The sequence below is a fragment of the Phalacrocorax carbo genome, chromosome 14 (genome assembly GCF_963921805.1).
Source record: "Phalacrocorax carbo chromosome 14, bPhaCar2.1, whole genome shotgun sequence".
NCBI classification, from domain to species: Eukaryota; Metazoa; Chordata; class Aves; order Suliformes; family Phalacrocoracidae; genus Phalacrocorax; species Phalacrocorax carbo.
In genome coordinates this window covers 11,006,948-11,031,087 of record NC_087526.1, presented here as the reverse complement: position 1 = coordinate 11,031,087, position 24,140 = coordinate 11,006,948, and the positions used below count along the sequence as shown (strand labels likewise).

At 50.0% G+C, this 24,140-nt stretch overlaps 1 protein-coding gene across 1 annotated transcript; it reads left to right on the top strand.

Moving 5' to 3' along the window:
* The first annotated feature begins 4,966 nt into the window (after nucleotides 1–4,966).
* Nucleotides 4,967–12,142, top strand: SLC2A10 (solute carrier family 2 member 10). Its single transcript, XM_064465694.1, has 5 exons — nucleotides 4,967–5,233; nucleotides 7,454–8,830; nucleotides 9,872–9,994; nucleotides 10,967–11,102; nucleotides 11,749–12,142. The coding sequence occupies exons 1-5, from the start codon at nucleotides 5,230–5,232 to the stop codon at nucleotides 11,843–11,845; spliced, it is 1,737 nt and encodes a 578-aa protein (XP_064321764.1). The 5' UTR covers nucleotides 4,967–5,229; the 3' UTR covers nucleotides 11,846–12,142.
* Nucleotides 12,143–24,140: the final 11,998 nt, after the last annotated feature.

The following is a 24,140-nucleotide window of genomic DNA, read 5'->3' as shown; positions in this document are numbered from 1 at the left end:
CGCCTTCCCTGAAGCCTGTGCAAAATCCACTGCAGCTGCCCAGTTCGTGGTTGGGAAGGAGATGGGTTTTGCCCATAGGCTGCAGGGGATCGTCAGCCTGCAACGGGGCACGGTGTGACCCAGGTGCCTGTGCTGGGCAGCACCAAAGCTTCTGGCCCTGATGCTGGCACAGGCTGCTTGTGTGGTGACTTGGGTATCCCCAGTTCCTCAAGCAGCCAAGGCCCACATCTCCATGTTAGTAAAAGATGGACAAGCCTCATTATCTTGGGAGCAGTATTTAGGGTTTTATGGCACACTGAAAACCTACTACTCTACTGACATACTGCAATTTATGTTCATCAGAAGATACAAGAGACTTCAGCCCAGTCCATGTAAATATGTTTTCAGTTGTTGCCTTTGGAGGTGCCACAAGTCCATTTTGTCCTTGTTTTCTCATTCTCAACATTTGTTTCCTTTTCAGAACATTTATATTTTATTAACACATTCCATACAGCTTACTTGAAATTGCATGGTGGGATCATGGCTGGCAAATATTTATCTTGCTTCAGTAACAACTTTTAAACAACCTTCCCAAGTCTTCAGTGATACGGATAATCCATCCTGCAATTCTGCCAGCTTGGGGCATCCTCCTTCGGCTGCCCTCACCACGGCAGGACTGCAAAAGCCCAGCAGCCTGGCCAGGGAAACAGATGCGTTCCTGGGCTTCATGGCTGGAATTTGCAAATGCCATAAACAGTCATATAAACAGTTTTTCCTTGTGTTGTGGCCAGATTATATCTAAGCATCCATGCACAGCCGCCACAGACATACATATATAACCTATGAGCAAGTGCACACAGATGCCCTCAGTTCGTTATTCTGGTAAATATGATAGCCTTCTCTCATGCTAGCCAAAAACATCCTCCAGAGCTTTCAAAATACAAAAGAAAATATTTTTGCTTTATTTTCCCATTATTTTATTTATTTACATTTTATCTTCCCTGTGATTTCACTTATTCTTTTCTCTTTTAATGCAATAAACAGTTGACACAGCCCTTGGAAACCATCTAGAGCCACGTACAATATTTATGGTATCACCCAGTATTTTTATTGGAATATTGAATCACCCCAGAGAATTGCACTGAAGCCAGAGACTTTCTGGTAAATTGTTTAATTATGTAACTTTGTTCTCTTGGTGACAAGCATTTATAAACTCCCCTTTAACAAACAATGTAACTGAGTTTAAAATTGCAGTGCAGCAAACCAAGCTAATGGAAACCAAGGCAGATCCCATGGGCTCCTCCCTGCTCTCCTGCCAACCCCTGGGCATCGAGCAGCACTGCAGGCAGCTCTTCCATCACCCCTCGATTTATTTAAGGATGGGGGCTGTGTTCCTTGAAGCTGGACAGATGATAAGAGGGCTAAATTTGGGCTATATCAGGACTCAGGTGGCTCCTTGTGCCCAGCTAAGGCACTTGCTGGCTCTGAGGTTTTGTCCTGAACCTGCAAAGTGTGGGCACAGGGATAAACCCTCCTGTGTGTGAATTCACAGCGCTGACAGCTCAAAATTATGGATCTTGGCCAATTCCCCCACAAGAGGATGCTACGGGCAGGGTGGGCTGTAGGGACCAGCCACCCAACAGAGGGGTGTGGGGCCACAGGGGAGCACGCTGGGTTGCTGCAGGCTGCTGTGCTGGAGGCATCCCTAAAATGTGCAGGGAACAGAACCCACAGGGCGACCACCAGTGCTGACCAGCATTTCTAGCAAACCCCCCCCCCCCGCCCCAGGATTAGGATAACATAAAAGAAAATGTCTGCAGCCTGGCGTAATAAGGGGTAAGCTCTCTGGGCTGTAAACAAGCATGCAATAAATGCAGGTGCCCGGCAAGCTGGCTCCATCCCAGCCAGCTGTAACACCAGTGCCTGGTCTTGGATTAAAATTTTCATTAATAACGGAATTGAGCTGGGTCAGTTTGGTCCTCTGAATCCCTTCCTAGTGGTCAATTGTCATTAGAGAAAATGTGCTCCAGTGTGTGATAAGCATTGCTGAACACCATGTCTTCCTTTTTGCAGGATGGACTTTTCTCCCTTCTTGTATTTATATTTTCATTTGTAATTTTTAAAGCCTCTTCTAGCTGCTCCGGCCCTGAGGTAGGGAGTAACATTTTCGGTAATCACAGCCGGGTTGTGTTACCAAACAGAGGCTGCCGTTTCAAACGCCAAGCTCTTCAGGAAGCACATTCCTGCGGCTCAGCCCCGGAGATGTGTTCGGCTGCGAAGCAGGAACACGCCCTCATGCCCTGCAAGTCCAGCAGCCAAGAGCAAGATAAGGATCAGATGGGGAAATGGCACTGCCAAGGCACGCGGTCTCTAGAGGGGAAGGAAAGTATCGCAGGAGGGAGCAAGGATAGAAACATGCCCACAGACATGAAGCATGAGCCGGTCCTGGTGGATCCAATCCTCCAGACCTTCTCATGTGGAGCTTAGGGACAAAGCTACTGCCTTCAACAGGCCCAGAATGGCCATTAAGTACACATGGTATAGGAAAGATGTACTTTAAAAACCACAGAGGAAGATTTTTTTCCCCCAAATTATCTCTGCTGTGTATCACAGCAGGTTTTCACCTGTTTTTTTCAGAGGGCCATAACTCCCAGCCATGAGCAGTGTCGACGTGGCGGCTGCATTTCTGTACATACTGATGTCATCTTTTTGTAAACATACCATAAAGCTTTGCCTATACTCCCTAGGACCTCGCCTCCTTGCTGTCTATGCTAGTGTTTATTGCCCTGCCAGAGAACAGGAAGCCCCCAGAAAATGCCGGGGTGGCAGATAAATAAACGCTGAGTGACCATGGAGGAAAATCTCTGTTCTTTCTTCTCACTCTGAAATTATTTGAGAAGGAAGGAATTGCTCAGGCAAATTGCAGACCATGTCGCCACGAGCAGGTTTTCCCAGCAGCTGCCAGGGACTGTCGCTCCCCTCTGGCTCTCAGCCCGGCATGATGGGGAACCATACATACGTGACATCACCCCCAGTTCATAACACAACACACCCAAAATGCGTAGGGTTGAGCTTTGGGGAGAAGCTGTAGGGGCCAGAGATCACACTGCATCCCCAACATTCCCCTGTGTTCCAAAAACTTGGAATATGAGCGCAGACAGAGAGCTGTAGTGCCTGCTGGCCACTGCGAACCGGCCTCATACACAGGGTCTTGGGGAAAAGAGAAACTTGCAGTCATTTCTCCCTCTGAGCGTCATGAAAGCTGGTCATGATTTCAGAGCTAAGCTCCTTCCACGAACACCATTGGTTTCTCTTGGCTGATGTTCTTGTTTGAAGCCATTCTTCCCCAAGTGTGTGATCCCTGTGCAGCTGTCTGTTTCTATCAGATACAAGGTTTTAGAAGAGGTATTTTTAAATACCATATTTCCATTTAAATTAGAGCATATGAATAGGAAACATTTATTTAATCTATAAACCAGGTAGATGATTTGGAACACTTTTAATATTCGCTATGACTTTGAAAAGAAACAAAACCAAAACCTTTGATCAAGTGCTGCTCATTTTGCAGGCCAGATCCAACAGACTAAGGCTGAAAGGACATGCATGATCCAGTATCCCAAAACCACGAGTTGGGGCAACATAAAAGAGTTGGCACCGCTGGTCTCCAGAGCAGAGATATGACATGTAACCCCCTACATAGAAGAATAACGATTCATTAAATATTTCTCTTAAATGTCCCATTAAGTTAACACATAACACCTGGAATGACTAAAAAAGCTCTTTCAAAAAATATCACATGTTCCTTATTCTTCATGCAACCTATTTACTTTTGCCTGTGTTAGAGGGCTGTACCTGCACCACCAGCTCGCTGGTCACTGGTCGCCTTCCCCAACCGGATCCTGTACTGTAGCAAAAAGCTTTACCAGCACAGGCTCCACAGGGCACTGGGCTGGAGCTTGTGTTGTTACAACCGTGTGATTAAATGAACTATTACCTGCAGTCACATACCAGCTCGCAATGCAGGTTTATGGTCATTTGCACTTACCCTTCAGCGGCAGTGCCTGTGGCGTGGCTCTGGGAAGGCTGTGCAAGCCCACCCCCAAGTGTGACAGCACATCTTCCCTGCACTGGTACCCACACCAGCTGGGTGACAGCAAACTTCTGAACAGCGTGCGCACCTCACCACAGCGCAACTCGCCCCGCAACAGCACTTTGCACGAACAGCACCGAGGGAGAATATTCGCATTGTGTCAAAGAGTTTTGAAAGCACTTCTAGGCATACCAAGTTTTGTAAAATCCTTGTCCTACAAACTGGACTTCAGGATACATGAATTTAGCCTCAGACTCAGAAAAAAATCTTGGACCCAAGTGCAAGTCCCAGCATCTTTTATGCAGTAGCCAGCACGAAGGTTTCTGTTCCACTGAGCAGAAGAAGCATGTTTATTGCAAGGAAAGTTGAATACTGAAATGCTTTGCCTAATGGAGCACTGAGCAGGGAGAAGGAGATACCAGCCTGAGAGACTGATCCTTTCTTTCCAACAGAAGAGAACTGTAAGAGTGCAAGCTCAGCCATGCTGCTTTTCTTTTTTTTTCTTTGAAACGGTCGCTCCTTTCCTTTCCTTGCAGACTTTATTTGGCTTTGCAACCCAGCTACCTAAAAACTAGAAAAACCCGACAATCTCTCATGGGCTTTCTAGTCTAGAGGAGTGACGCTCTGCATCAGAGCGGGTCTGCAGTCGGCGAGGACGTTTCCTATTCCTGGCTCAAGTGAGAGAGAAAGAGACGGGGCAAGAGTTGTCATTCCAGCAACCAGGGCCACATCCTCGTTTCCAATCGGCAATACACCCCTGCTAAAACGTCCCCAGCCACTCTGCGCGGGCAAACCTCCGCTGCCCGGAGCGGTCCCACGCCCGGCCGCGGGTCACGCAGGGTGGCGGAGCGGGACCCCGCCAGGCTCGTCCATCACCCCGGAGCCATCCTCCTTCTCCCCGGCCCTTTGCAGCCAGCTCCGCGGGGCGGCCCCGGCGTCCCCGAGCAGCACACCCCGGGAGCGCCCCCCGCCTCCGGCCCCGGCTCCCCGAGGGGCGGGCAGGGCGACTACAAGCCCCAGGCTGCCCGGCCGGGAGGCAGGGCGGGAGCGACGTGGCGCTGCGCGGCCCCGCTCCGGCCGCCGGACCCCGCTCCGCTCCGCTCCGCCCCGCCCCGCGCCCGCCGCCGCCGCCGAGCGCCGGGGGTCGGCCCCGCCGCGCCATGGGTGAGTGCTGGGGGGGCCGGGGGGGCGGCGAGCCCCTCTCGGGAAGGGGCAGCGGGCTGGGCACGGGCGCGTCCGGCCCCGGGGAAAAGTTTCCACAAAAAAGAAAATTTTTTTTTCAACTTTTCCCAAAGGCTGAAACGGCACCTCCCCCCACCCCAACCCTCTTTCTTTCTATTTTTAAGCACTCTCAGCAGCAAACGCAGCAAAGGTAAAGAGCCAAGTAATGTCCCGTGGCACAGCTCCTAGGGGCGTCAGCCCAGGAGCGCACCCCGGGCGGAGCGGGCTGCGGCGGGAGCGGGGCGCGGGCGCTGCGGTGCGCTGCGGTGCGGGGCTCAAGCGGCGGCGCCGGCGGGCGTTGCTGCGTGCGCCGAGGGACAGCGGTTCAAAAGTCAGCCCGGTCTCGGCGAGGTCAGCAGCACCGGCTACCTCTCGGTCCCGGAGCAGGGCCCGCCGACCAGGTTTTGCCGTAGGCAGGGGGTCAGTCGCCTGGCACAGCCGCGAGACCCACCAAACTTTCTGTCCTCGTGTGAAGATCTGAAGAGCGCTCAAGTTCCCCAGCTACCTCAGAACAGACTGCATGCAAAGCTGGATTTCAATCAGAGTTCATAAACTATTACTGCTCATCAAGTTAACAAGAAATACAGCAAAATCTGATGGATTCAGCTGTGGTATTTACAGCCGGGCTGTCTGTATCTAATTGAGTTTGTGGCTTGAAACTAATGGCGTGCCCACTTCATGCAAAGCCTTTTGTTCTCAGTGAGCAAATATTTCTCCTAATTATCTGCATAACATGTACAAGGAGTGATAAAAGCAGTGCAGGTAGTCACACAGAGCGTGGTGGGAGAGACTGGTGTGTAGCTGGGATGGCGTAAGTTACACAAATGAAACACAGAGGCTCATGGAATAAATACAAATATAAAAATAACCATCACTGACAAATAACCTTTACTGCTAGCTGTAATTAAAGGCCGAATAGAGACGCTTCCTATTAAACACAGCTTGTGAGGGGAAAAAAGCCTTTAGGCAGGGTGAGGAAAGTTTTCCGTGGTCTGGTGGTTGTGTCCACATTCTTTCCACATACAGTCTACTGAAACTGTGAATATTTCTAATTAAACAAAGCCAATGTGAGAATATAGATAGCAGTATGGGCTGGAAACCAGCACAAACCTTTAAGCTAATGAACTTTACAGGTGTCTTCAAAACTGTAACTGGAGAGGAGAGGTCACTGTCACTGCTGTTCCCCAGAGGTCCCTACATCAGTGCTGGTTCTCATGCCATGTGTGGTCCCCCCTGCCATAACATGACTAACGGTTCACACGTGGTTACCCTTTCATCCTCTCCCCAGGGCAAGAAGCATGTGCAGCAAGCACCTTGGGTTTGTAGCGTTGTTTGGGGCAAGTTGGTTTGGATTTGGTTTGCTTTTGCTGTTTGTTTTTTTTACATTAGCTAAACTTACTTGCTAAACTTGCATGCTCAGCTATATGGGAAGGGCAAGGTCAAAGAATCACTTCTTGTATTTGGGGCAGGCAACAGTGAGCTTTTCAGCTCGCGATGAAGTTTGTTCTGTAGTGCTGGACCAGCCTGAGAAGGTTGTGCCTGGCTCAGGGATCCTGGGTGCTGGGTGCTGTCGAAGGAGAGATGAAGAAATCAGGGCCACCCCCACAAAGTCATGGTGAGAGTGCAAGATTAACGAGGAGACACAAACTTTTGCAAGCAGTGTTTTTAACCTCAAGGTAGGAAATGAGAATGCAGAGCCTGCAGTGAGAGCTGATGGTGCCACATGCACTGAAACATGAAGATGATAAAGCAGAACAATTCAGAACCAGAACGCAGATCCTGCGTTTCCTGCCCAGAACAGGTTTTGTAATTAGAATCAAGGGAGACCACGGAGGATCCCCCCATACAACTCTAGGCACTACAAATCACTGTCCTGCACTTAAATATAAGTCTTAACTTTGTTAACAAAGTCCTTTTATCACAGTCCTACACCCCAAATGAGTGCCCCTGCAGTTAGTGGAAGTGTGTGCAGGCCTGGTAGGTTGTGTGAATATCTACAAGCGCCTCTCTACATATGACCTAGTGACCTATGAGGAAATTCACCATCATGGCTTTGCAGATGGAAAACTTTGGGTATCTTGGGAGAGCTTTTTCCAGCTTGTGCATGCAGATCGCTTATTAGCACCAGAAAACTGAACCTAGCATTGCTTGCTTGTTTTCTAGGTCGTGCACTGCCGGTCCTCCTCTTGTCTGCAATGGTCTCTCTCCTGGGCGGGCTAATATTTGGATATGAGCTGGGGATTATCTCCGGTGCACTGCTGCAGTTGCAGATAGACTTTCACCTTAGCTGCTTCAAGCAAGAAGTTCTCGTGAGCGCCCTCCTTATCGGAGCTCTCCTTGCCTCTCTGGTTGGGGGGATCCTCATTGACCGCCATGGACGGCGGAGAGCAATCCTGGTCAGCAACTTGGTCCTGCTGCTTGGCAGCCTTATTCTCACATTGGCGAGGTCATTTATAGGGCTGGTCATTGGGCGCACGACCGTGGGCTTTGCCATTTCTGTCTCCTCCATGGCCTGCTGCATCTATGTCTCGGAAATGGTAGCTGCTCATCAGCGAGGGCTGCTGGTGTCTCTCTACGAAGCGGGCATCACCATAGGCATCCTACTGTCCTATGCGCTGAATTACATATTTGCAGATATGGATGAGGGATGGAGGTACATGTTTGGACTGGCCATTGCCCCAACAGCCGTGCAGTTCCTCAGCATCCTCTTCCTCCCAGTGAACCCTGTTAAATTAAGCTTGTGGGACTCAGACTGTCAGAAAGGCCTCATTCAATTGCAGGACACTGAGGACAGAGCAGCAGCGAAGCAGGAACCCTATAAGGAGAAGCATTACTCATTTCTTGACCTTTTCAGGACCAGAGACAACATGAGAAGGCGGACTCTGGTGGGCCTGGGACTGGTGCTCTTCCAGCAGTTCACTGGGCAGCCCAATGTGCTGGGCTATGCCTCCAAAATCTTCCACTCGGTGGGGTTCCAGAGCAACTCCTCAGCGATCCTGGCCTCTGTTGGGCTGGGGGCAATAAAGGTGGTGGCAACGCTCGTTGCAATGGCCTTTGCAGACAAGGCTGGCAGGAGGGTGCTACTCATGGCTGGCTGCGTGGTGATGGCCATCTCCGTCACCACCATTGGTCTCACCAGCCGCATTGCTCCGCTGGCCATGGCCAGGGACTGCAAAGCAGCCGCAGACCCCAATGCATCCCACAGCCTCACCCAGCACCCCCTGACGTCCATCTCCTCCCAGCCTGCTCTATCACCCATCCCACCAGCTTTAGGTGCTGGCAAAAGTCAGGCAGGCCCTGAGTTTGCTGCCACAAGGAGCCTTACAAAAGCTTTTGCCGGTACTCAAAGCAAAGAGAGTGTTCCCAATTCTTCCTTCACTCAGAAAAGGGGCTTGGTAGGTCAGGCCAGAGGAAGGACAGTGGGAAGCACTGTCTCTCCTTTCGGTGGTGCTCCCTGGGCAGAACATATGGTTTTAAATTGGATTATGCTGCTGAGCATGATGGCTTTCGTGAGCGCCTTCTCAATTGGATTTGGACCAAGTAAGTATGGTGTTTATATATCCTTGCACTAACCCAGAGACGAAAACTCAGGCTGATCTTTACAGTCTGCTTGAAATGTTCATTATGTATCTGCTTTGCCAAGCAGGTCAGTGTCTGGGAACTAGAAATTTACCCCTTCAGCCCACTGAATAATTTTCTGGCATCTCAGCTCTGTCAGCTGTAGGGGCGGTGCAGCACTAGAATAACTTTCTCTTCCATGCTATCACTACCCTTGTAATGTTTTTTTTCTGTCAAGCTCATTGCAAAATCAGAGCATCCCACAAGCACTACCTAATCTTCCTAGCACCTGATGAGGAGGAAGATAGAGGGCTGAGGACAGAGGGACTGACAGGCTTCTGTGTGATGAAGAAAGTCAGTGGCAGGACTGGAAGTGGAAACTCCTCGGAAGCTTCTCAGTATCAGTTGCTCTTTTTTTCTGAAATCATTATTTATTCATCAGATGAGAATATATATTAGTTCATGCTTCCATGTGAGCTCTAGTGTTTTCTGTCATATATCGCTTTAAATGCTTTGATGGGAGAACCTAACTCAAGGAAAAACAGAAGTGCACAGCAAGTCTCATGGGTTTGATGGTGTCCCTGTAAGTCATTTCAAGCAAAAGAACCCTGGGATAGGAGAAACTACTTTAAGATATATATTGCTTTAATTCTGATTTTGCCCAAAGGTCACATTGTCTCCCTAATCCTACCCCTTTCTCATTTCTTTACGAAGAACACGTCCTGACAGTAGGTATGCCAGATCTTTTCCATCTCCCCTGAATGGAACTGCCAACTCCTTTGCTTTCTTCTTTGCCCCTGGACCTGTTCACTGGTATTTCATTCCTCCATGGAGTGCTGAACGTGGGAGTTTTGAAGCATTGTGCTGTGCCCTGACTCTGAGATCAATGAGTGTTTGACCACCAGCAGCAGGTGCTGGGTGAAACCAGAGTTTATAAACCCCTGCTGAAATCTTCCTTGCCCATTTCCCAGATAAATTGCTTAACACCAACAACTGTCTTTCTGATCTCTCTAATCGGTGCAGTGACCTGGCTGGTCCTCAGTGAGATCTACCCTGCTGGGATAAGAGGAAGAGCCTTTGCCTTCTGTAACAGCTTTAACTGGGCTGCCAATTTACTGATCAGCCTCTCCTTCCTGGACCTTATTGGTAAGTGGCCGTCCCCCATCCCTCCATCTCCCACAGCTGGTTAGGGAAGGTGGCCATCACAAGCTGTTTGGAGATGGCATTTTGAACCCTGGGGAGTTTGTGCTGGAATAGGTGTGACCCTGGTGCCTCAGAGCAGAGAAAACGAGGTACCAGCAACACTGCTCTGAGCCCCTCTGCCACCCATTTCGTAAAAATCATCCCTCACCCACTGGGCTGCACTGTAATACTGCAGTATCAGGAAATCACGGAGTTTGCAGCTTTCGTGCTGAAAGCTTCACAACATTTCTTGCTAGCAGAGCTCTCGGCTGTGGCGCTCAGGGTCACTGCTCGCCCCTGGAGCTCGGCTTGGGTTTGTTTAGCCTGGAGAAGAGAAGACTGCGGGGGAATTTCATAAATACCTATAAATATCTAAAGGGTGGGTGTCAGGACAATGGGACTATGCTCTTTTCAATAGTGCCCAATGACAGGACAAGGGGCAATGGGCATAATTTGGAACATAGGAAGTTCCACGTCAATGTGAGAAAAAAGTTATTTCCTGTGCAGGTGCCAGAGCAGGGGCACAGGCTGCCCAGGGAGGCTGTGGGGTCCCTTCCCTGGACACATTCAAAACCCACCTGGATGCAGTCCTGTGCCCCTGCTCTGGGGGTGCCTGCTCAAGCAGGGGGGTTGGACGAGATGATCTCCAGAGGTCCCTTCCAGCCCCTGCCATTCTGTGATTCTGTGACTCTGTACCTTCTCCGTCCCTCTGTGGTGCAGCTGGCAAAGCCTGGTGTGTACCATCCTTCTCCCTTGCTGATTCCCGGTCAAGACCTCACAGACAAGGAGCTTTCCCTGCCTATTTGAGGGCTTCTCAAAATAAAATGACCCTGTCAGGCACCAGTGACCACCTCACAGTAAACAACCAACTTCCTTTTTATCCCACAATGTGACCTATCTCTGATGGACACTTCATGCACTTGAATCTCTCTGCAGATGCCATTGGTTTCTCCTCAATGTTCCTTCTCTATGGACTGATAGGAGTGATGGCTGTTATATTCATTTACCTTTTTGTTCCTGAAACAAAAGGACAGTCCTTAGAGGAGATAGACCAGCAGTTCTCCAGGAAACGGTACGTGTGCTGTTGTACAGTGGGAGTGCTGGCTTTGGGTGCTTCACAGCAGCAGTCCCTGAGGTCTATGGCACTGGGCAGCTCAGGGCTGTTGCAAAGTCTTGTCAGTGCCACTGAGAATATCTCAGGTTTGTGCAGGCCTATGGGATGGGTGTGGGTGCTGCAGCGTGGCTCATCAGCAGGTCACTGCACTGAGCCTTGCGGCTGAGCTGCTGGAGGGCAGTAGTGACACTCGGGAGGAAAAGGGCTAAAAACCAGGGTTTGTGGGCAAGGGGAGGAGAGCAGGACCAGAGCATGGCACAGGCAGGTCCCTAGAATAATCCTGGACTGGATCCTTCTCCTCTGGGGCAGAGACATCTCCTGGCATAACACATGCCAGAGGCTCTCACCAGGTAATTTCCATGCAAAGCCTGAAATTCTGGCTGGGCTAGGGAAGATCGAGCAGTATTTGTGCAATTCTGGTTGTGAAGGAGGGGGCTGAGCAAGGCTCACCAGAGCAGAGGGAGGTTGTGCAGCCGTACGATGGCAAGGGTCAGGAGCACACACCCTGAGGGAGGGTAGTTGGGGAGCGGTGACTGTTGTAAACCTGTGCCTGGCTCCCTTCGAGCAGCAGCTGCTGCAGCTGACCTTCGCCATTGCCCAGCAGGGTGTGGGAAGGAAACGTGTTTAAGCACAGACGTGGAAGAGGAGCGAGCTGCGCACACGCCCAGTACCACAGAGTGGAGAATGTCAGCAGCACGTGAAACCAACGACATGCCCACAGCATCGCCCTGAGGAGGGGAGCAGGCTGTGCCATCAGGACCGTTCTTTTCCATGACCTTTAACTGGTGACCTCTGATCAGAGACAGTTCTCACTGCAGCGCCTTAGATCTTGGGACATGCCTATAGCTGTCCTTTGGGTCCTTGGAGGATTGTAGGTCCCAGGCGGGGAACATGTCCATCCTTTGATATCTTCTCTTTTTCATGGTTTGTATCTCCTATCATTTATGAGCTTAATGGTTTTGTACACAGGAATTAAAGCACAATTTTTGCTGACAGTGCTCTCCATCTGGGCAGTTCATTTGTGAGCAAGGTGTATTATTTTCTAGCTCTTTGAAATACTAGATGCTTTACAGAGGGGACAGTAGTGCAGGAGGAGTATGTCAAGCACGCGGCAGCATTCATTAATGTTGTCACCTTTTGTAACATCTGTGTAGGAGCCTGGAGTCTTAGATGGAAGCTAATGCAGCTTAACACCCTGTTCCGGCGGAGGCAGAATGAGTGCTAGCTCACAGGCTGCTCACCTGTGAGATCAGCCAAGGCCCATGCTAAATGAGTATAGAAGTACACCTCATGCATGTGTTTGGCTGCTCTTTTTTTGTACACAGAGCTTGTTTTGCATTCATGACCAGGGTTTGAATGTACAAAAAATGCATGCAATAGTCTGGTACCTTCTACAAATTTTCCACCTCTTAAAATTGTATGTTCTTTGATTAATTCACCCCTCCTTCTCACACATACACATTGTAAAAAAAAAACCACTCTATTAACACCACACTCAATACCCAAACCTTGTGAGAGAGGAGGAGCTGGTGCCCTGCGGAACAGCCAGCCTTGCCTCTTTTGAACCCCTGAAGGAACAAAGTCCCAAAGCTTAGGGTTTTCCCCTGGAAATGCAGCTCCTTGGGGACCAGTGATGGCTACACTGGGCCACCTGGTTGGCACCACAGGGACAAAGGATGTGGCCATGTCACTCAAACCTGTCTCAAAGAGACGCCACAAAAACACTGGAAAATGATCTGTCCTTGGCTGTAATTCAGTCCGTGGCAGTCGGATGTCTGCCATGGAAGTATTTTTCTCTTCCCAATGAGCGATGGGGGTTACCCATGACCTTCCTCACCTGCAGCCTTCCTCACCCACCTTGGCCTCCCTACTGCACCTCTGCTGCAGCTGGAATTTGGTGGTTTTGAAGTCCTTCATCACTGCAGATGCTGTAACCTCAAGACACACAAGGACACCTGTAAAACAGATAACTGATGCTCACTTCATAGAATCACAGAATGGTTTGGGTTGGAAGGAACCTTTAGAGGCCATCTAGTCCAACCCCCTGCAGTGAGCAGGGACAGCTTTCAACTAGACCAGGGTGCTCAGAGCCCCATCCAACCTGGCCTTGAGTGTCTCTAGGGATGGGGCCTCCACAACCTCTCTGGGCAACCAGTTCCAGAGCTTCACCACCCTCATAGTAAAAAATTTTTTCCTTCTATCCAGTCTAAATCTACCCTCCTTTAGTTTAAAACCGTTACCCCTTGTCCTGTCACAGCAGGCCTTGCTAAAGGGGTTGCCCCCATCCTTCCTGTAGTCCCCTTTTAAATACTGGCAGGCTGCAATAAGGTCTCCCCGCAGCCGTCTCTTCTCCAGGCTGAACAGCTCCAACTCTCTGGGCCTGTCCTTGCAGGAGAGGTGCTCCAGCCCTCGGAGCATTTTTGTGGCCTCCTCTGGACCCGCTCCGACGGGTCCATGTCCTTCTTGTGCTGAGGACCCCAGAGCTGGAGGCAGCGCTGCAGGGGGGTCTCACCAGAGCAGAGCAGAGGGGCAGAATCCCCTCCCTTGCCGTGCTGGCCACACTTGATGCAGCCCAGGATATGGTTGGCTTTCTGGGCTGCAAGTGCACGTTGCCGGCTCATGTCCAGCTTTTCATCCACCGTCTTCCTGCCAAGGAGCCAGTGAATACTGAGCTGTGTGTGGGTAACTCTGATTTATGGGGGGAAAAAGTGTCGGTGCTGTCCTAGGAGCTAAAATCAGCCTCCAGATTACGGCTGCAGGCTGTGGCCGTTGGTAAGAGGGTCGTGTATTCACCAGGGGATCCCTGGTCGCGACGGGCAGGGGGCGGGGGGGGGTTGTGTTTGGTTGGAGGGAGGGTACCGCGGAGGAGCAGCAGAGCTCAAGAGCGGCGTTTCTTTCCGGGCTGTAAGCGTTTGCCGCCCGGGCCAGCCGCGGCGGGGGCACCGGGGGCGGGCCGGGGGTGCCGGGCGCGGGGGTGCACCGCGCCGGGCCCGCCGCGAGGGGACACCCCGGCACCGCCGCACGGCCCTTCGCTGCCCTGCAAGGGGGAGCGCTGCTCCGGCCCCTGCTGCGCCCCTTGCTGCGAGTCCGCCCTGGCACCGGTGTGTCACCCTGGGGAGGGAGACAGACAGACGGACACACACCCGTGAACAACATCTCAGCCCACCTCACCTCCTCGGATGCAACGTCTGAGCCTGAGGGACCCCCCCTGCCCCGCAGAGCAGGGGTGTCACTGCCCCCCCCCCCCACGCTGCGCCTCTGGGCTTGATGGAGCCCAGAAAGGAGGGAGGTGGGGAATTCAGGGGCACCCCTGCATGGGGGTGGGCAGGCAGATGGGGCTGCCCTGGGGAGCCAGGGGAAGGGGAGGTAATGGAGACCCTTGGCCCTCACAAAGGGACGGAGTGGGCCCAGGTCGGGGGCTGGCTGCTGGGGCAGCAAGCAAGGCTCACTGGGTTGGGAGCAGGGGGGCAAGTTGGCTCTGGGGACAGCAAACAGGGCTACCACCATTGCCAGGCTCTGTGGGTGATGTTTCAGAAAGCTGTAAGTTAGCTTGTGGTAAGGTGGATTAATAAACCCAGGGCAAGAGGGCTGTCCTTCCAGCTTTCTTCACAAAAACATGTTACAAATTTCCAAACCCAACAGCTCCAGCCCACGAGGCAGGAGGAATCTGCAAGGGGCTGCCCAGCTCATTACACAGAGCACACCGTGTTTGGGTGTCTGTGCTTGCACAGAATGCAAGGCGATGGGAGATGAGGTGCTGCGAGAGCCTCAGGGACGCTGCAGAGCAAAGTCCCACCTCTGCTCTTGTAGCCCTTGTGATGAGGGGGTGTTCGCACCTGGGAAGGCCTTCCTGCTAGGGAGACAGCTCTGAACCTGCCTGCTGGTGTCACAGGGTCCTGCATCTCCATCGCAGCAGAGCTGCGCTGCTGGCACTGAAAAATGGGAAAAGCCATAAAGGAGAGCTTAAATGAGAAGCTGAAGAAAAGTTGGTGTAGAAATTCAGACTTGCACTCGTTGTGAGGAGGATGTGGCCAGTATCTAGGGAAAGAGCAGCAGGAAAATAAATGATGCAGCTGCAATAAATAAGGTGAGTTTGATTGTGAATAGTACCAGCAGTCCCACAGGAACATTATCAAGCAACCAAATAAGGGCAAAACTTAGATATGCTTCTGTCCCTATACCAGAAACTTAAAGAAATAAGATAATGCCAGGCTTTCTAATCACCTTGAGCGGCAATCAGTACAGATTTCTTAAGATGGGAGATCCCAGACTCCAATAGGAAAAACGTAGAGCCAGGACTATGTTACTGACCCCTGACCAGGATAAAGGTAATGGTCAGCAAATATAAAATGAGATTAGAGAAACTAGTCGGTTAGGTGATCCATCAGGAAGAAAAAAAGCAGCTTTGGGTACAATAACGAGTCTCCTGGACCAAGCAGTGCTGGAAGCAACAAGGAGGGCTGCTGCTCTGGGTTTGGTGGGAAGCAGTGCACAAGACCTGCTTCACAAGGTGTTTGTGGGAGAGCTGTTCTCTGCTAGTGACCACAAAACAACCAATTTAATGCTGTAGTGGGAGAAAGCACACCAAATAAATCCAGCGTGTGGCTCTACAATTTCAAGAAAGGGAACTATGAAAAAATAAGGTGATTAGTCAATAACAACAAAACGAAAGGAACAGACAGAAAGCAAGGAGCCTGCAAGCAGTCTGGAGGTGATTAAAAAATGCTCTATTAAAGCCCAAGTAAAACATGTGCCACAACTCAAAAAGAACTACGAGGTCCTAAAAAACACCCTGCCTGACTCACTGCTAAGGTTAAGGAGGTATCACAGGGAGAAGGTCAGTGTTTTAAAAGTAGAAAGGTTTCCCACATGAGGAAAAAAGGAAAACCCATAAAACATAGCAAGTAACGTGTAGACAGAAAATTAAAAGAGCTAAAAGAGACCATGAAGATCTCCTTGCAAAGATCTTTAAAAGAAAAGTTTCTTTAAATATATCAGAAATAAGAGGCTGGCTAGGGAGCCATTGCTCAATACAAAGGTGCAATAGGGTACCGAGAAGGATAAGGCACGAGAAGGCAGCTCAGGCACGACTGTGTGTTGGTCTTCACTGCTGCAGGTATGTGGGAGATCCTCACACCCAGTTCATTCTTTGTAGCCTGTATGTTAGAGGAACTAGATCACTGTGGCTTTACAAACAAGTACTGTACCAGAGGACTGACAGGTTGCTAGTGTAGTCCCATCTACAAACCAAGCTCTGGAAGGGGACCCTGGGAGCTGCAGGGGTGAGTGTCACCTCTGTCCTTGCTGGGGCGGTCAGGTCTGTACCAGCAGTGAGCACATGGGCAGACAGGCAGGTGGGAAAGAGCCAGCAGACGTGGCTGCTGAAGAGGGAAATCTTGCCTTGCCAGTGTGCTGGGACTCTAGGAAAATACCAGCGTGCACATGGGTAAGGAGAACCCAACAGACAGAACAGATGGACATTTTCAAAAAGATTTTGGCAAAATTATTTTTTAAAAATTACATTTCCATGGGGTTGAAGCAGCAGTCCTTTCATGGATTGAAACCTAGTTAAAAGATACGAATAGCTTGTAGGTAGCAAAGTGCAGGGTTTAACAGACTGTCCTCATTTGAGGACAAGTGAGATTTAGCAGCGGGGTTGCCCAAGAATCCCTGCTGGGTCTGGTTTTATTCAATATCTTCATTTGTGGCGTTGGGAAGGGAATGAACAGCAAAATCGCCTGGTTTGTGGATGATGCTAAACTCTTTTGGGAAATAAAATGTTTTGCCACTGACAAAGGGCTCCAGAAGAACCTTGCATAAGTAAGGCAGTGGGCAAAAAGGGCAGCTGAGATGGATGTGCAAGGGAAAGCTGCAGGCTGGTGCCAGAGGCCTCTGGAAGATGCCTAGGGTTAGCGTGGATTGGAGGAGTCCTCGACTGGGTGATCTAGCTCCCTCCATCATCGTCTAACTGGGCAAACGTGTCCCCACTCTAAATTTGTGACCCATTAATGTAGCAACAGGCTGTTTCTCTTTTCTTTCCCCTGAGGCTGAGATCTCATAAGACTAGAGGATACAGAAATGCTTGAGGCAGTGATAAATCTTCTTTAGTGAGCTTTTATTTCCTTTTCTTTCACAATATTTTCTTTAGTTTCCTAGCCAAATTTTTTCTAAGGAAAGATTTCTGACTTCCTTTGAGCCACAGCTCAACATCTGTCCACATTGGGGGCTGAAGTAATACACTGTTAAGGGGTTTTGATGTCAAGCCCAAAACCCCACCAGGGATTTATGCAGCTCTCCCCTTTCCTCCCTCCTCCTCTTCAAACAGCCTTTCATTTGCTCTCACTAATTGTGCTGTCATGCCTTTCTTTTTTCCCCCAGTTGTGCAGACAGCCTTTCATGCAGACAGGTTTCGGTGACAGATGCCTGTGCCATGAGCTTTCCGAGGAGGCGGGTTGCGCTGCAGAGCGTGCGCACCGTCTGAATGCGCCGAGCCGTGCTGAAATGATCCAGGCACCCATCCAACCCAGGGACGGATTAGGCAGTGGCTTCCCTGCCCCCCCGCCTCCCCCCCAGATTGCTGCTGGATATTCACTGCCGGTCGGGAGAGCCCCGCCAGCCCCAGCCCACCCACAGACACCACTTGGTCCTCTAAGTGGGCAGGAAAAGATTAGCTGAGCATCTCTGGGGAAATGGAAGGGGAGAGTCTTCAGGAGGATTTGGGCTGGGTACAAGGACACTGCAAAGCCTGGGGTCCCAGGGGGGGTGGCTGTGGGTAAGGGGAGCACAGCCAGGATGGGGAGGATTGCACAGGGTTGAACAGAGCCATTCTGGGCTGTGCCCCCTTCCTCGGGCACACACAGCCAGAGCCATATGGTGGGTGTGAAGATCAATGCTTTTGATGACTTACATGAAATTGTGAAACAGGGCTTGAGGCTGGGGACTCTGTAAATCAACCTGCTCAAATGGAAACTTGCTCTCAGGCCTTTCCAACAAAAGAATGATACTTTTGAGCAGCTACCAGATCTGCAGGCATCTGGGACACAACCAGAAGCTAATCCTGGAGAGGCTCAAAGCTTGAATTTCCTCAAAGTTGTGTTTGTGCCCAGGGAAGACTTTGTAATTGGCACAAAGTCTGGGATATAGCAAGTGGGGATGTGCACAGCTCAAGTACGTAGGTGATCCTTATACTGTTATCTGTTTTCCAGCTCTTCTTTTGGTCAGAGGATAGGCAGGACAGTGAGGGACTAGTGCTGATTATTGGCCAGTTCACAGAGAGCTCCTCAGACTGGGCTGGGTGCCCAATTTGGGGACCCACTGCAGAACTGCCTGGGTCCTCTGCTGCCCCTTTTCCACCCAGTGGCGTTGGCAGGAGGAGTCCCGGCAGCCCTGTACCCCCTGCATCCCTCCCTCCGGGTGCTCCCCTGGGTCCCCATCTCCTCCCTGCTGCAAAGGAAATAGCTGCAAAAGCCACTGCCCTGGGGTCTGTACTATGGGATCAATACTATGCCAGAGCCAGAGCGGGAGGTGAACTAGATGTTTATCCCTTTATCTGATTAGGATTTTTTTCTTGTGTTTTAAATGCCTGTCTGCAAAGGTCTGCAAGAGAGACAGAGAAGCATTTTATCCATCCAGGGTCTGCAGACCCACACAGGGACGAGCTGGGAGGTGGCAGGGTCACAGGCACTCAGCCCTGAATTGCAGGAGGTTTTAAGTGAAGTTACAGTGCACTGTCAGGGTGGAGTTTTAAAAAGCACTGACAAGCCACCCCCCACTCTTAACGTGTCCTCCTGTAGTGTGCAGTGGTCAAAATCTGAATGATGTAAGAAATAAGTACAAACCTTGGCTTTTTATTGCTCATCCAGACCGAATTCAGAAACCGGCTTGTACACAGGTGGTGTGAAGTTTGAGGGGCAGGGTGTACCATCATCGAGTCTTTGAGTTCCAGCTGTGGTAACGTGATCTAGGTGACAGAATGAAAACAGAGGAAAGTGTCAGTCCCTGCTGCAAATGCTCCCACAGCTCGGAGGAATGTGGGGATGGGGGTCCATGTCACTCTTGTGCATGTGAAGGCAGCAAGCTCAAGGACTGGATCTCTCTTAGTCTCTGCTCGGGGGGATACAGGGCTGGATGAAAGGAGCCAGGATACATGAAATACGATAACTGGAAAAAATACAAACCAGAAGATGGGCTGTTTAATGCACTACAGACCCAGCAAAACAACCAGAGCCGAACAAAAAACATTCCCCCTGTAGGAACAAAGATACCGTCTGGATCCAGGGAGAACCTGAATGGAGAAGGGTGTGTTGAGACATGCTTTGTTAGCTTGTGTGTCTCCAGGCACTGCATGGATCAGACCCAAGCCCACTGTGTGGCAGGGGCTTTCTCCTTTCACTGCATCTCTCCTGTCCTCTCTGAGGTGCTCCTTCCAGCACAAGCACCCTCAAGCTTGCCGTGTTTGGTTATGTCTTGCAATCTCATTATTCCTGCTCTGCCTGGCCTTCTTGCTACTGCTTCCGCCTCTGCCCTCAGCCCCCCCAGCCCTGAGGTCTTCCCTCCACTTGTTAAATTAGCAGAAGGAGAGTTACGGTCACTTTTAATCCTAGGAGTAAAGCAGGGACAGAAAAGTAAGGTCCCCCAAACACCAGGATGCTGGTGGTCTGCAGGGCAAGTTGCTCTGATAGGTCATCCACCTAGAACAGCCTGTGACAAAAATCCTGTATGGAGATGATACCTTGGAATGGGCTGGGAGTGAGACCTCAAGTGCAGTACTGGGCAAGGCAGAAACCATTGCTCTGTCCCTGGGCTTACCGGGACAAATGCAGCTTCTGGATAAGCAGGAATCACATAATCAAAGGTAATCAAATAATTACCTTTACTGGGGTGTTTTTCCAGTTGTCTCCAGGTACTGAGCTGAGCTCTCCCCGACGGGAATCATTTCCTCCTTGCCATGTTGGCAGGAGCTGCAAGGAGCTGGCAGTTGTTAGGAGCCATTTCCCCTTGGAAAGGTCCTCTGCGAAGGTTTGGGGGAAATCATCATGCTCGGGCACCATGGTCCCACTGTGACGATCCTGGCACTACACCCCACGGCAGTTCCCGTGCTCACCAACAGCTCCTGAGGGTAACAACCATCTTTTTGTTCTCACTCAAACTCACAGCTGAGTCCCGGTGCACGTTGTGACCTCCTGCAGCAATACAAATAAAAATGTCAGTACTATGACTATTAATAGCATTTCTATTCCTGCTGCCATTATGATTGCTTTTGCTACTATTAATAATAATATTTACATATGCAAAACCACAGACGCAAAACAGATGGTTTGGTTGGGCCCTCTGAAAAAACTTGCCTCTGCCTCATATATTTATGACAAAGACAGAGGGTTAACCACACAGAGTGCCATATAGAGAACAAATAGACGGGGAAAAAGAATGAAATAATTCCTTCCATATTCCTGACAGAGGCCAAAACTCATCCATTCCCTCTCTCTGCGTCTCCCCTTTCTAGCATTTGAGACTCTTTTCCAATACCAGGTCAGAGATGGTTTCCATATTTGTTCAGACTTGTCTAATTTTATTTTCCAGTTCAGCTATTATTTTTTCAGATGCAGCTTTTCCTGATGGATGGAAAATACAAAAGGAATTGCTCATCTGCTCCCTGCAAGCTTTTTCCTGACCGCTGGGAAGCTTAGGCACAATTCCAGGCCTGGAGTAAACCTTGCCTTGTGGAGAAAACTCGATCCTTGTTTGCTGAGTTCACACGTCTGGGAATAATTTAAGCTAAGGGGAAAAGTAAAAGTGAGAAAGACAACCACCATGCCTGAGACCATCCCATTCCCTTCACCATGCAGCCCTGCCTGGGAGGACGGCTGCGGCTGTGCAAGATGAACAACCACATCTCCACTACTGGCCAATACTCTAAAGCAAGAAAGAGGCAGCACAGAGCAGGGCAAGACTTCTGGCAGTTTCTCACAGGCTTGTCTCACAGACACAGTAACTGATGGAGATTCTGCCAGCAGCACGGCATCCCACTCTGCTTTCGGTGGTGGCTGCTGTAGGGCTGGGCGCTCTCACTGGCAGAGCGGAGGGGCTTGGCTTGGGTGACCAGCATGCTCTTTGCTCCTGGTTTTCCTGCAAGGATGAGAAGAAGCAGAGGACAAGGCTGAAACAAGGACCTGTCTTGCCTGCATTGATAAGTAGCTTTGAACTAGAAGTATGCGAGTCCCACCAGCATGAACGGCTTCCCAGCAGGCATGTGATGCCGTGAAAAGCCAAAATCAGGACTCAATAGCCTGCACGACTATTAAGCAGGTTTTCCTTATTGCAGCGCTGGACGCACAGGGGGTCACTCCTAATGTGCCTGCCCGCGCAGGGTTAATTGCGTAACTTATACATGCTTTACATACGTATTCATTAGTTTTCCGAGGACTCATTATCATATGCAAATGTCCTCTGCACATGCCTATTTGTGTCTCTGGGTGGTCGTCAGGGGTCTCTGGATGAAGGATATACCCTTCCTCACTGTGTCCACTAGTTACCTTTTGCTTTTGCACAAACTCAGTTCTGAGATCACATATATACCATCCTTGAGGGATAGCCTGTTCTGGTTTAGTGTTTGCTCTGTAGATCCTTATCTTTATGGTTCAGTACATCTGCATTTCTAAGGTCAAATGTTGTTGTTGGAAATTTTTTTTTAGGTGCTTCTTGTCTTGAAGCCTTTCTGACTCCCCCAAAGCAACAAGTTTTAGTCACAACAGTTCTAACTCTATCACATGCTTTGGTCTCTTGTCCATATATTTATGGTTGTGTGAACACCAAGGCTCCCCTGCACCCACGGGTATCGTGTTTGTGGCCAACAGGACTCCCCAGCCCTCTTCCACTGATAAATACCCTCAGGGACACCCTGGTCTTCCTGAGGAGCCCCAGGCCCAGCTGCTCCTTCCATGAACGGGAGGAGGAAGAGGAGGAGGAGAAGGAGGTAAGGGTCTATATGCTCTGCCACAACAAAGCAATGTTCAAATGGAGAAAGCCACCAGACAGCCCATACCACATGCTAACGAGTACGATGCAGCATCCCCGAGCACTAATGAGTAATAAAGTGCCCCACAAACTAAAGAGCCCCCAAGTGCTACTGAGGGCTGAGTAGTCCCCAAACACTCACATCTCTCTCAGGTCAAATTCCACTCTTTAAACCAATCCCCATTACATTTTACACATCAGGCTGTAGAAAGCCTCAGAGGGGCTATTAGGGTCTATTGTAGGGGAATAAAGCAAGTGTCAAAAAGACTTTTAATGCCCAGTTAAAAATGGCCGAAATGCAGCCTGCAGTTACCTGATAAGCTGCAAGGTCTCTGCTGGGAGAAATATTTTTGTTTTTAAATTGTCTCAACCCTTGCACACTTACAAGAGGCTGGCCTTGGCTCTAAACTAAAGCTTTGTCAAGTACATTAAACCGATATTAAAAGCCTGGATTTTGTTCCATAAAGACTTTTAATGCTTGTTGGTTGGGGTTTGTTTTCTTATAATGTTTATGACCAGTAATTATTGAACATATCAGAGCCCTGCGGATCTCTGCAGCTCTGTGTGGTTTCCAGCATCAATACTCCTCCCAGCATGGTAGCTGTCCCATCACTGCTGTCCCCACCACGCAGGTGTGGGAACCAAAGAACTTGGGGGGGTGGGGTTATCATCTCCAGAGATGCATAACAGGGCAGTGCCAGAGCCACAGAGCAATGCCCGGGTCCCACGTCCATGGGCTCTGCTCATTGGAAGAGAAAATATTCCTGGTCTACTCTCAGTGCAAATTATCCTCTTACTCTTTACAAGGAAACTTGAGCGATTGTACCCATTTACTGGTTCAACTAACCTTTTTTGTGAAGAACTACCCAATGACTACAAGCTATGGCATCCATCAGTGGATTTTATATAGATATTTGGACATTAAGAAAATTAAATGTTTGACTAGCTAGAGGGTTTTTTTAAAGCAGATCTACAATTCATTCAAAGATTCAGTCTCAAAGTGTCAACAGCCAAGAAAGTCAGAGCTCAAGCTGCAGCAGGGTGTTTCTTACTGTCCCTTGTTGTTCCTCAGTGCTATAGGGGCTCTCTGGGGTGGACCAGCCTCATGGTGCTGTTTTGCTGCTATCGCTGTGCTTAGGGAAGCATGTTTGCATAGTAGCAAGCGAGGTCAACACACAAAATTAATGGCATTTGAAGTTCAGTGCAAGTCTTGACTGTCAGGAATGTAGCATAAAAAGCAAAACTTAAAGCTTCCATATTGCAAAACCTATTAGCTGCTTTACCGTTTTTGCAGTCATGCCAGTTCACTCATACTGGAGCTTTTACCAAAGCATGACAGCTCATATGTTTAGCTTGGGCCAGGCTTAAAGTTCTGATGAAGCCTAATCTTGTGACCTGTATTTACTTTGGCCAGGGATGCCTTTTGCACAGACGACTTCCTATCCTTCCTAATCTTTCCCGCAGGAAAGAAGCTGGGAGTTACAAGTCGGGGAGAGGAAGGCAAAGCCAACCAGACATGCAGCGAAAGAGAAACAAGCACTGCACATGTCAGTGAAGTGGGCCAGGTTCAGGGACCTTGTCTGTTAAGGGAAGGAATTAAAGGGGGAGTCAGCGCCTCTGCTGTCATCATTTGAGATACGTCAAATCCATCATCATTTCTCTGGAATTTTACCCATCTGGAAATATGGCTGGCTGCAACGGCAACAGCTTTATAGCTTAAGGATGGAAAAGTCTCTGCTTGGCTCAAACTTGTTGAACCTCCCACTGAAACAGAGAAGAATTTTGTGGGTATAAACACCTGGCAACCCCCTGGGATTTGTCACTGACAGGCTACTCACAGGTCCTGGCCGTCAGTCCCCCACGGAGCTAGCTGGCTCTCAGCAGCGCTGCGAAGCGCCCATGGAAGGAGCTGCTCTCTCCTGTGTGACAACAGAGGGAGCATGGACCCTGTGTCAGGCAGCCTAGCTGAATGCCAACGGTTAG

Coding starts and splice junctions, on each gene's coding strand:
- SLC2A10 (XM_064465694.1), top strand. Junction 8,831..9,871: donor CTCAATTGGATTTGGACCAA/GTAAGTATGGTG, acceptor TAATCGGTGCAG/TGACCTGGCTGGTCCTCAGT. Junction 9,995..10,966: donor CTCCTTCCTGGACCTTATTG/GTAAGTGGCCGT, acceptor ATCTCTCTGCAG/ATGCCATTGGTTTCTCCTCA.